The following is an 11,281-nucleotide window of genomic DNA, read 5'->3' as shown; positions in this document are numbered from 1 at the left end:
AAAAAAAAAAAAATTAAAATGGTAATTCAGAAGAATATTAGTAATGACTTAGAAAAATATTTTATGTTAGTGTACTTGGATTGAGTGGTGTCCTACAAGATACTCAGAACTTAAAGGAGGTTTAATTTGGCTCACATGTTAAGGGGATTTAGTCTGTATTAGTGGTTGCAAGGCAGAAATAGGTGGTGGAAGGGTGTGTTGGAGCAAAGCTGCGCACTTCAAGGTGGCAGGGAGCGGAGGAGGCACCAGGTACAGACCACAGTGTGCGTGGCCAGGTGACCCGGCCGGCCACACTTACGGCAGAAAGTGTGTTCGCCCCAAGTCAGGTTGGCACAGTCAAGCTTAGTTGCCACAATAGGCTATTTAAAATGAACTTTCTGTAACTGTATACCATGTCTGAGGCTATAGAAATTTCATGATTAAAAGAATTTTCGGGCCGGCCAAATAGCTCAGTGGATTAAAGTGCCCGCAAACTGGCACAGGGGCTGGGAGTTCGATCCTGGGCCTGCCGTGGTGGCGCACGCTTGTGATCCCAGCTCTTGGGAGGCTGTAAACAGGTGGATCACTATGAGTCTAATCTAGTAGTGAGACCCTGAAGGCCCTGTAGACCCTTCCCTAAAATACAAAAAAAAAAATTTTTTTTTGAAGAGTTATTGCTATTAGTAATACCATTTGAGTAATGGTCTTTTAATTTGACTTTGCTACAAATGAAGAAAATTACAAAATGTAATCTAAACACAGCTAAAGATATTTACATTTTTAAAAATGACAGTAAATGACATTGCCATTAATCTCCCCCCAAATATTTCCCCTTGCTTCAAACACACCCCCATTTTTCTTACCACTTTCGAAAGCAGTTCTGGAAGTCCTCTTCTGTGGCTTTAGTTGGATTGCTTCGGCTGTTTCAGTCTCTTTAATTAGTTCAAGACACTTAGCTTTCATAGTCATTTATACTTTGGGAAGGAGCCGGAAGTCACGCCGTGCCAGATCCAGTAAATAAGGTGGATGAGGCCTCGCCATGATGTTTCATGAACCGCCTTGCCTTGGATGATACAGGCAGCAGCATTTCCCATATTTGTTTAATTACATTTCATAAAGACAGGAAAGAAGGACGCCAGAAGTGCCTCAGACAGTGACAAGAATGGTGGAGTATGTGTGTTCGAAGTGTAGGGTTTACTTTTAGGACAATTAATGGCAATATGTCCCTTATTGTAAGTTTTTTTTTTATTAAATTCAGTCATTCACCACCTAGTTTGGTCATTCCTTGTGTGTAAGTCTCTTAGGAAAGTTTTGATTAGGTGCAATTATGATTTTTTTTTTTTTTTTCCGGAACCGGGGATTGAACTCAGGCCCTTGTGCTTGCCAGGGAAGCACTTACTCTACTGAGCCATCTCCCCGGCCCCTGCAAATATATTTTGAAAGGGATTTTTAAAAGGAAATTATAAAGTTTTGAGATGATGCACATGTTCTAGAGTTAGTGGTACTTACTTGCATAAATGTAAGAATTTGCTAAGAAACACGAATATGCGCTTTTAAATAGTGAATTGTGCCCCAACTTATAAAATTGTGAGGCTGAAAATATTAGTGAAATATAGGTTTGTCAGTGAAAACTATGATTTGACCTACATTGTAATTCAGTCAGTGAACTAGAACTAATCTTAATGTTTTAATGAAAATATATATTTTATTTCACTGGTCTTAAATTTTGAATCTGTTTAAGCAACATCTTCCTATATTCTCAATAGAGGATATGCACTCAGTCAAATTTAATACTTTTTTCTTAATGTATTTAGTGCAGGGTCTGCACAGTCTCACTACACAGATGGGACCTGTAGTAATCCTTCCTGATTTTCAGCCTCCCAAGCGCTGGGATTATAGGCGCACGCCACCACACCCCACCACACCCCAGTCCCAGTAGCAGTCTCAGCTCACCCTGGGAGCCGGGCAGGCACCCCTGGCAGGGGTTCGAACCCCCAGCCCCTGAGTCTGCCTAAGCAGGTACTTTAATCTGTTGAGCTCTCTGGCCAGCCCAAATTTAATGTTTTAAGTGAGATTCTACTCATAGTACCACTAAGTATGACTGTTGTAGTCTATGAAACTGAATAATCAGTGTAAGTATCCTTGTACTTTGCTTTCCATCCATTGCATATTTTTTGATCAAGGAATAAATTATACAAATCAAACACAGTTACTGTGTCATAATACAATGAAGGATATAAATGTGCATCACTTTACAGAGTGGGAAGGAAATTGAGACCCAAAAAAGCTTAAATTACTTGAGAGCTGATTAGGTACGTTACAAAGAAACCTTGCCTGACAATATGCAAACTAATACTTCAAACCTTAGTGTGCCAGAGTGGATGGACAGTGGAAGCTCCGTTTCTGGCTACAGTATCTGGCTGTAGCCTTAGATACTGTTCCAACAGGGTGAGGAATTGAACCTTATCAGTTCTGCGTATGATAAATGAACGTTTGGTGGAGGATTGGGGATTGATGGCTTAAAAAATAGAACTCTTAGATACTGTTCTCTTAAAAGCCATATAACTTGAGGTCATCTCAAATTTAGGAAGTCTGTGCTGCGTTTGACATTAAAGAAGAAATATACAAGAACCTGATGCAGAAAGGCCAGCAGATGCTTGCAAGATGCCCCAAATCTGCAGAGACAAATGTTGATCAAGATATAAATAACTTGAAAGAAAAATGGGAATCAGTGGAAACAAAACTCAACGAAAGGAAAGTATGTGCTTTAATATAATAGAATCAGTATTACAGAAATATAATAGACTATTTCGTGTGTGTTTGCCTTATTTCCGAGACCTATCAAAAGTAGAACTTTTGTATACATGAAGATTTTGTGAGGTGAAAGTTGTATTCTAACCCAAAAGAACAATTAAAGGAATCTGTGCATTGTGGATGAAAATATTTAATACACCAAGTGTCACTTAAGTATATTTCTATATATTATGAATATTCAACTTAAAAGTTGTTAATTCTGTTTTAATCCTAATCATTAAAGGAAAGAGGAACAGAGTTGTTTATACATTTATCAGTGCTTCCATAGAAATGTGAGAAAGGAATTATGATTTATAGATTGTGTATTTTTTGCTACTTTAAAGAAAAGCATGGAATAATCTGAAAAATCTCAATAATACCATTAATGCTATAAGATAAACTGTAGGCTAAATTACTAGGTTATATAGCATTACTGATTGACCATAAAGTATATTTTACGGGACTCTTAATTCCAACAACTAATTGTATGAATGTCAGTTTTTCTTCTTATTCTGTTTAGTGGGGTTTGCTGTTGTTGTTAATTGCCACAGAACCCAGTTTAGTGTCCTTTTTTTCCCCCTGTAAGGAAATGTTTCTTACTAGATGGAGTTTAAAGGAGCTTAGTTTGGCAGTATGTTAGTAAAGCGTCATTACAATTGTAGTTGCTTTGTTAATAAAGATGCAAAATGAAAGGGAAAGGACTCTTCCAAGGAAGGATTACGATGACACAGAGTGACCAAAGCCCTTCAGCAGCAGATACTGCACTAACTAAGCTGTCTTTGCAGGCTAAACTGGAAGAGGCCCTCAGCTTGGCCGTGCAGTTCCACGACTCCTTGCAGGACTTCATCAGCTGGCTCACCCAGGCGGAGCAGACCCTGAATGTGGCTTCCCCGCCAAGTCTTATCTTGGACACAGTCTTGTTTCAGATTGATGAGCACAAGGTATGTAGTGTCCACTCGGCTAGCCGACTCTTTCCTTTGATACACGAGATGTTTTACAGTCTGAAGCGTGGATTTGGTAGTTGAAAACTTTGTCTTGTTTTATGCAACATGATGAGCTTCATGATACCTGAAATATTTCTAAGATTGGATTCATTTTTCCCTTATTTCTGATCATGTCTCTTTTCGGGGGGAAGGTCTTTGCCAATGAAGTCAATTCTCATCGTGAGCAAATCATAGAGCTGGACAAAACTGGAACCCACTTAAAGTATTTCAGCCAGAAGCAAGATGTTGTCCTCATTAAGAATCTACTAATCAGTGTGCAGAGTCGATGGGAAAAAGTCGTTCAGCGGTTAATAGAAAGAGGAAGATCACTGGATGAGGCAAGGAAGAGAGCCAAGCAGGTAAGAAAGCCTTGGAGGGTTCTCCGACCTTGGCAGCTAGTTGCAGTGATTGAAGCTCATGGCATGGAGATGCTACGCCGTGGGCTGTGCTGGCAGCAGCGACCGGGAGCTGGGCGCATCTCCTGGAAGGGCCGTGGCTTACCTTGGCATGCTGCTTTCGTGTTTCGCAGCTGGCAGCAATGTCAGGCCCTGTGAATTAATCTTGAGAAGCCTAGTTATAGCTTGGCTTAGAGGGGCCTTTATTGTTAAGGCACAAGAAGGAACTCCAAATTTTGTTCTGGGTTTATTTTTCCTCTGTCTTTTGGCCTCCACTCTCATACTCAGAGTATACTATAGACTTTACTATATCACTTAGCTATGTGAACTTCCTAAGATGAACAGCCTCAATCTTAGAGTCAACAGGCAGATGTGCAGTACCCAGGCAGCTGGGCAAGGGGCGTGTCTGGGTCTGAGTTGGCTGGCACTCACTACCTTTCTCAGCACTTGCTGACAACCCTGCATCTCTTCCCTAGCAGTTTTTTTTTTTTTTTTTTTTTTTTTGCCAGCTCAGCCCAACCTGAGAGTGGGGCTGGTGCAGCATGTGGTGCCGGGGATCATTTTGTGGCCCCCTGTGGCTGCCTATGCCTAAGCAGGTGCTTTAGACTGCTGGGCTATCTCCCCAGCTCCACCTCCCTAGCATTTTAATTCAGCTTTATCTCATTTTAAAACAGTTGTTCAGGTCTTTTAGCAGTGCTTAATTTCAGCTAGAGTATTTCACAAGAAATTTTCTCTCCTCTTTGGCTACTATTGACATTCAATTCTAGACTAAATATAGAAGAGGTAAAATTATACATCTCTGAGTGTCTCTGTACACTGAAAGTAAGGTATACCCATCTTACTGGGCATACATCTTTTTAAAAATGTATTTAATAATTTTATCAAAAGTTTAGTATACTATTGAGGCTGAACTTATTTAGTAACCTTTTTTGCCTCATTCACCTGCATTTGCTTAACATTGTTGTATTCCATGGTGTGGGAGAGATAGGCTCAGTTAGGAAGTACAAGACAGTACCACAAGTGTCAGGTATTTTAGAGTTTAACACTAGCAGTATACAGTTTTTGAGGCTTAGAAATAACAAATTGCCTTGTTACGGAATTACACACTGGAAGGGAGTCTCTGGCATAGAATCTGCCGCTACTTTAGTTCTTTTGTATAGTAATCATCCTGAGCCTAATGTTTTTGTCTCTACATTATGTGACACAGGGTCTTCTGCAGTTCATCTTGCGTTATAAACATCAGCTTTAATGAAGATGTTCGCTCTCTTTTTCCCATCTCCTCTTAGTCTGTTTCATTCTTAATTATGTAAATATTCTGTACTGTTTTCATCCCCAGAAAGCCATGCCTCTTATTATATGACTTAAAAATAGCTTCAAAGACAGAGCCCATTTTAGAGCCTGTGGTTTTTTATCATCGCATTTCATGTCCAGTCATCTTGTCCTCTGTTAACTGCTCAGCACCTAGACCAGCAATTTTTTTCATATTGATCAGTGTTTTTGGCCTCCATGTTGATTATAGCTCTCTGGTGCTGGCAATTCACGTGCCTGTTCTGACCTTGCTTTCTCGCATGTGTAAATTGATTAGGGTGATGAATGGGATGCGTGGGGAGAGTAGAATTGTAATGTGATAATATGTAGTGGGCCCTTGTAGCTTTGCGATTCTGTGCCTGAGTTTGCTCTTATTATTAGATGTTTTTGTTATTTCATTATTAATATGCTTTGAAATATAAGGATTTTGCATCAATTACCTTGTTTTGGGCAAATACTTGTTTATTTACATTGGTTATAAGAAATAATTTGTAACCAGTTTCCCAATCAGGTACAGAAAAAGCCCACTAGTTTTGTGTATGATAAACAGAAAAGATACTGTGCCTAAAATCAGATATATGCTACGCAAAATATTTGCAAGGTCTCAGATGGGAAAGAGAATCATACTGGCTAAGAACTCCAATATTACGGGTGCTTATACCTATAAAATCACTACGTAAGGCATAAGCAGTAACGTGAGGGTTCTGGTAACGCAGTAAACATATTAAACTAGCTTTGTATTAAATAGGAATGTAATGACCCCTTTTCATTTTTGCTGCTTTACAAAACAAATTTACAGGTTCTGTAGTTCTCCTTCCCGTTTTCTTCCTTTTTCTTAACAGAGGAGTTAAACACCTTAGATGTAAATCCAGACCAAGAGACTAATGGACATAAAAAAAAATAATGATAATAAATGAAATAAATACAAAAACAAGTTTTTGACAATTTATGTTAAGATTTGAAAAAAAAAAAAAAGTAGGAGGAAAGGAAGCTTCCCTGGAGCGCCGTAGCTGTCTCTAGCCTCCTTGCTGTTTTCTAAAGTGCCATGTTGGATGAGTTACAGCAAAGAGACTGCCAGCCACAACCGCACACACCAAGCGTCATCAAGGCATTATATACTTTGCTGATAAAAGCATTTCTTTTTTTAAGGGAAATTTTGAATTAATAATTGTCAGCATGACTTATTAATTTAATTTCTGTTTTAAAACATGCTGTATTTCAAATACGTGCTCAGAGTTTTTCTGAACAAAGATGAGAACTTCTTTTACAGTTCCACGAGGCATGGAGTAAACTTATGGAGTGGCTTGAAGAGTCAGAAAATTCTCTGGATTCTGACCTGGAAATTGCCAATGATCCAGACAAAATAAAAACACAGCTTGCACAACATAAGGTGAGTCTGTTAAGGAAGGCGTATTGCTGTGTTATGTATTTCAAGATCATGTCCAGATTCTTTCTTGATCATGTATTTACTCCTCACTAGAGCAACAAAGACCACCCGTGGAAACCTGTACTGAGTTTAAAACCAGTAGCTCTCCACATTGGTCACGTGGCAATAATATCTTCATTTTTTTTCCCTGAATTTAGGACAGATTCTTCAGGGTCTACAGGGTCTGCAGGGTCTACAGGGTCTGCAGGGTCTATAGGGTCTACAGCATCTACAGGGTCTCACTACGTAGGTTGGGCTCGTAGTGATTCTCCTGTTTTCAGCCTCCCAAGCGCTGGGATTACAGGTGTGTATCACCATGCCCAGTCTCAATCGCTGTCTCAGCGCATGCCAAACCCTGGCAACTGCGCCCTGCCTGAGCAGGCGCTTTAATCTGCTGAGCTATCTTGCTGGCCCTGCCTACCATTTTACTAATAATTGAGAGTTTTTTGTTCAGATTTACACCTGTAATATGTCTGTGTTCCAAAACAGAAGAAGGGTTTTGCAGTGGAACATTGACATTTCAGTCTGTATTTTTTGGGGGAAGGTCTACAGGGTATTCAGGGTCTCACTACAAGATTGGACTTCTAGTGATCCGCCTGTTTCACGACCTCCCAAGAGCTGGGATTACAGGTGTGTACCACCATGCCCAGTCGCAGTTGCTCTCAGCGTGCTCCAGGGGCAGGGCCGGCATGGCAGGCCTGGGGATTGAACCCCCGACCCCTGCACCTGGTTGCAGGTGCTTCAATCTGCTGAGCTATTATTTGGCCAGCCCTGGCATTTCAATTTTTGTAATCACTGTCATGTCAGATTTTTTCAGAGCTCAAATGCAACCTTGAAGATAATTCTATAGTAAAAAGGAATACAAATTTTGAGTATAGATTCTTTTAAACAGAAGAAAATGATTGCTACTACCTAACAGTTGATACATATATATAAAATTCCACCCATATCCTCAAAGACACATAGTCTCAATGACTTTCTTGTCACCTAGATGCATGTAGAAATGTGTTTTTAAATATTCGTGTTTCTTCCACAAGGTATTCAAGAGCATTTCCTGCTACCCTTCCCAACTCTTTTTTTGGGTCTCTCTATAATTCTGTTTGTAAATTGGCTATCAGCCATCAGGGTACGGATGCAGATAAAGGAAAGTGGTTCCTGCAGACAGGCAGAGAAGTCTAATTTTAGGCAGTGAGGTATAAATTGCTGCTAAAACATTTTAAAAGGTTAAAAGAAAACCATTTACATTGGTAATGTTAAATACATTAATGTATACAGTGACAATACAGTAATGTTACATTGGTAATATGAAAACCTTTACATTGGTATCATAAGATTTACCATCATCAGAAAATTCTTAGCCATTGTCTTCACCCATGGGGGTTGCTGCTAGAGAAACATTCTGTTCTCTGACTGCAGTAGGGTTTATGAGAGTCCTGTTCTATAGCAGCCTCCACCCTCGAGCTGCCCCATCCAACCCCAGGACGACAGCGACAATGAACAGCAACTTCTGTCCTCTTCTGATGGGAAAACAGGGGCCTCTTGTTCAAAACAGAATGATTTATTTGAACTTAGAATTTTAGGATTTTTTTTTTTTTGTTTTTGTTTTGTTTTGGTGCAGGGTCTCACTATGCAGCTCAAACTTGTAGTGATCCTCCTGTTTTTAGCCTCTGCAGTGCTAGGATTGCAGGCACGTGCCACCATGCCCAGACTTGGTCACTGGCTCAGTGTACCCAGGGGTGGGACTGGCTACAGCATGTGGTGCCAGGGATCGAACTCCAGCCCCTGTGCTTGCCTAAGCAGGCGCTTAGTCCACTGAGCTATTTCACTGGCCCTTGAACTTAGAATTTTAGGAACTAGACTATACAAAGAACCTTGTTAGCTTCTTTATTTTGTCCAGTATTGCATACTGCACAAGTCACCAGCTTCTCCAAGACACATTTCAAAGTAGTTCATTAAGCCAATTTTAAAAGAAGTCTTCTCTGTTTATTATTTGATGACTTCTGCCTTTACAAAGATTTAATCAACCTGTGCTCAGCTGTGGTGTTTATTAATGCATCTGCTGTGTAAAGAAGATCCGTGTCAGTGTCATGATTCTCAACTCAAGCATTCTTTTCAGAATAGCATGAAGATGTAATACTTCAGATAACAGAATTTAGAAATAGTGTAATATTGTAATTGTTTCAGTACTTTAAGATGTCCAGAAGATGTAGTTGCCTTACAGTACAAGCAAAGAAATTTATGTCACATTAAAGCCTTTAAAGTTTAGCTTTTAGAGGCAATAAAAATTTATTAGGTACTGTAATTTTAACTTTTAGATTATTTGGGGAAGCTGTTCATTTACATACCACTTTTTTCTCCAGTTTAAGCATTAGCATTGCCTTGGTATTTTATAAACTTGTAAGCTGTCCACTGAGTTGACCTGCCTACCTTCTCTTCCCTGAGGTATATTCCCAGCAGTTGGCTCATTTTTCTACTCTCTTTAATCTTTTTTTGAAGGAAGGAAAGTTTATGTAGCTCACAGTTACTGGGGGTTTCAGTCCATATGGCTGAGTCCAAGGCAGAGCAGCGCATGGCAGAGAGCAACCTTTCAGGGCAGCGGCAGAGAGCCTCTCTTTAATCTCATAAATATTTGTTAGATATAAAATGATCATGACAGCCTACGAAGACTGCTTCTGCAGTTTCGGTAGTTTCTTAGCAACTTTTTTCACATGTACGTATTGTGGTGTTTGTTGTTTATATATAACAGGTTCAGGGATAAAGGTAGAGCTCAGTGATGGAGCGATTGCCTTGCATACATAAAGACCACCTGAATATGGGCCCTGGCGCTTCACCCAAGAAAACCAGAAAATCTGTTCTGCCTTGGAGATGATTTCCTGAGGGTTAGTTGGCCTCTGAGACCTTGGAAGTTTAGGTTTTTGGAGGGCCCTGTTACATCCCTTTGTTGAACTTGGTACTCTGTAACCTGATTCCTTGCTGTCTCCCATGTAAGAGACCCTCCTGTGGTGCCTTCTGCTTGTTTGCTTGTAAGTTCTACAAAGAAATGCACACTGTTCTCTTCTTCAATATGTAGGAGTTTCAGAAATCACTGGGAGCCAAACATTCCGTCTATGATACCACCAACCGAACTGGACGCTCACTGAAGGAGAAAACCTGCCAGGCTGATGACAACCTGAAGCTGGATGACATGCTGAGTGAACTCAGAGACAAGTGGGACACCATCTGCGGAAAGTCTGTGGAGAGGTGAGATGTCCCTGGAGGCAGCGTGGTTACTTTGTAGGCCTCCCACGAGGAGAAGGTAGTAGTGCTTCGTAGAGATGCATGAGGGGCCCTCCCTGGCCCTTTGCCTGGAGAACAGCTGTTCATCCTAATACCCGCTCATGGACGGCCTGAACTGAGAAAGCTTTGCAGTTCTTCGTTATTTATTTTCAACTACTCATTCCAGTCAAAATGATAGCCTTCTCCAGTCCTTTCCTCTGTCTGCTGCCTACACCAGCTGCGTCTTCTGGTCTCCCAGAAGCCCTTTCGTCTGTCCTTTCTTCTCCTTTCCTCTGCACTTGAGGAGGGTTTCTTTGAAATGTAAATGGGCTCTTCTGTTCCCCTTCAGCTTCATCACTCAGGGCTCTAGACTGGGTCTGAAGTAAAGCAGGCTTTTCCCAGGTGCTCCTGGCTGGCCCTAGCCGGCCTGGCTCCCTCCCACCTTCCACCCACCCCTCCAGTCTCTATCCTTCTTTTTATGCATTTGTGAAGGCTAAGACTTACTTCAAATTTTCAGTCATTTAAGAAAGTACAGTAGTACTTTGAGAGAGTCCAAATATCTTGTAAATAGTATCCATTTTTCAATAATTTTCAATTAAGTTACTTGGTCAAAAGGATTAAGTGTCTTGTATTTGAAATGATTGAAACTAGAAATGTTTTAGATTTTTGTTTATTAGATTTAGAATATTTACATATACATGTTGTGATATTTTGGGAATGAGACTCATCTAACCATGAAGTTCATTTGTTTCAATATACTGTGTACACGTAGCCTGAAAGCAACTTTTCAGGTTTAATAGTATTATGCATGCATTTGAGTTTCATGGTATGAAATTTTCCACTTGAGGCACTGTGTTGCTGCTTAAAAAGTTTGATTTTGGAACATTTTGGGTGTTAGATTTTTGAACCAGGAATGCCTAACCTGTATCATGATTAAATATAATTTATATTTAGTTTTAGGGAACTTCACAGTATGTTTTTGTGGTGCCTATCCATAAAAACAAAAAAATTGACTTCTCCACCTCAAAATGTTACATTGTTTTACAGTCTCATGTAAATGATTTCATTTATGGCATTTTTTATCTTTATTTTTTGTTTTTTAAAGAGTACAAATTAGAATTAAAACAAAAAATTACAAGTGA

At 40.0% G+C, this 11,281-nt stretch overlaps 1 protein-coding gene across 9 annotated transcripts in view; it reads left to right on the top strand.

Moving 5' to 3' along the window:
* Positions 1 to 11,281, top strand: part of Dst (dystonin) — a 482,621-nt gene that overhangs the window by 439,593 nt on the left and 31,747 nt on the right. For all 9 annotated transcript variants that reach the window (XM_004623003.3, XM_023701151.1, XM_023700937.1 and 6 more), the window contains 5 exons: positions 2,567 to 2,737; positions 3,558 to 3,713; positions 3,908 to 4,114; positions 6,729 to 6,848; positions 9,955 to 10,124. In XM_004623003.3, coding sequence (XP_004623060.1) covers positions 2,567 to 2,737; positions 3,558 to 3,713; positions 3,908 to 4,114; positions 6,729 to 6,848; positions 9,955 to 10,124 — 824 coding nt within the window. The remainder of the gene's footprint in view (positions 1 to 2,566; positions 2,738 to 3,557; positions 3,714 to 3,907; positions 4,115 to 6,728; positions 6,849 to 9,954; positions 10,125 to 11,281) is intronic.

Source organism: Octodon degus, unplaced genomic scaffold (genome assembly GCF_000260255.1).
Source record: "Octodon degus isolate 3935 unplaced genomic scaffold, OctDeg1.0 scaffold00001, whole genome shotgun sequence".
NCBI lineage: Eukaryota > Metazoa > Chordata > Mammalia > Rodentia > Octodontidae > Octodon > Octodon degus.
This window is presented reverse-complemented; position numbering and strand designations above follow the sequence as displayed.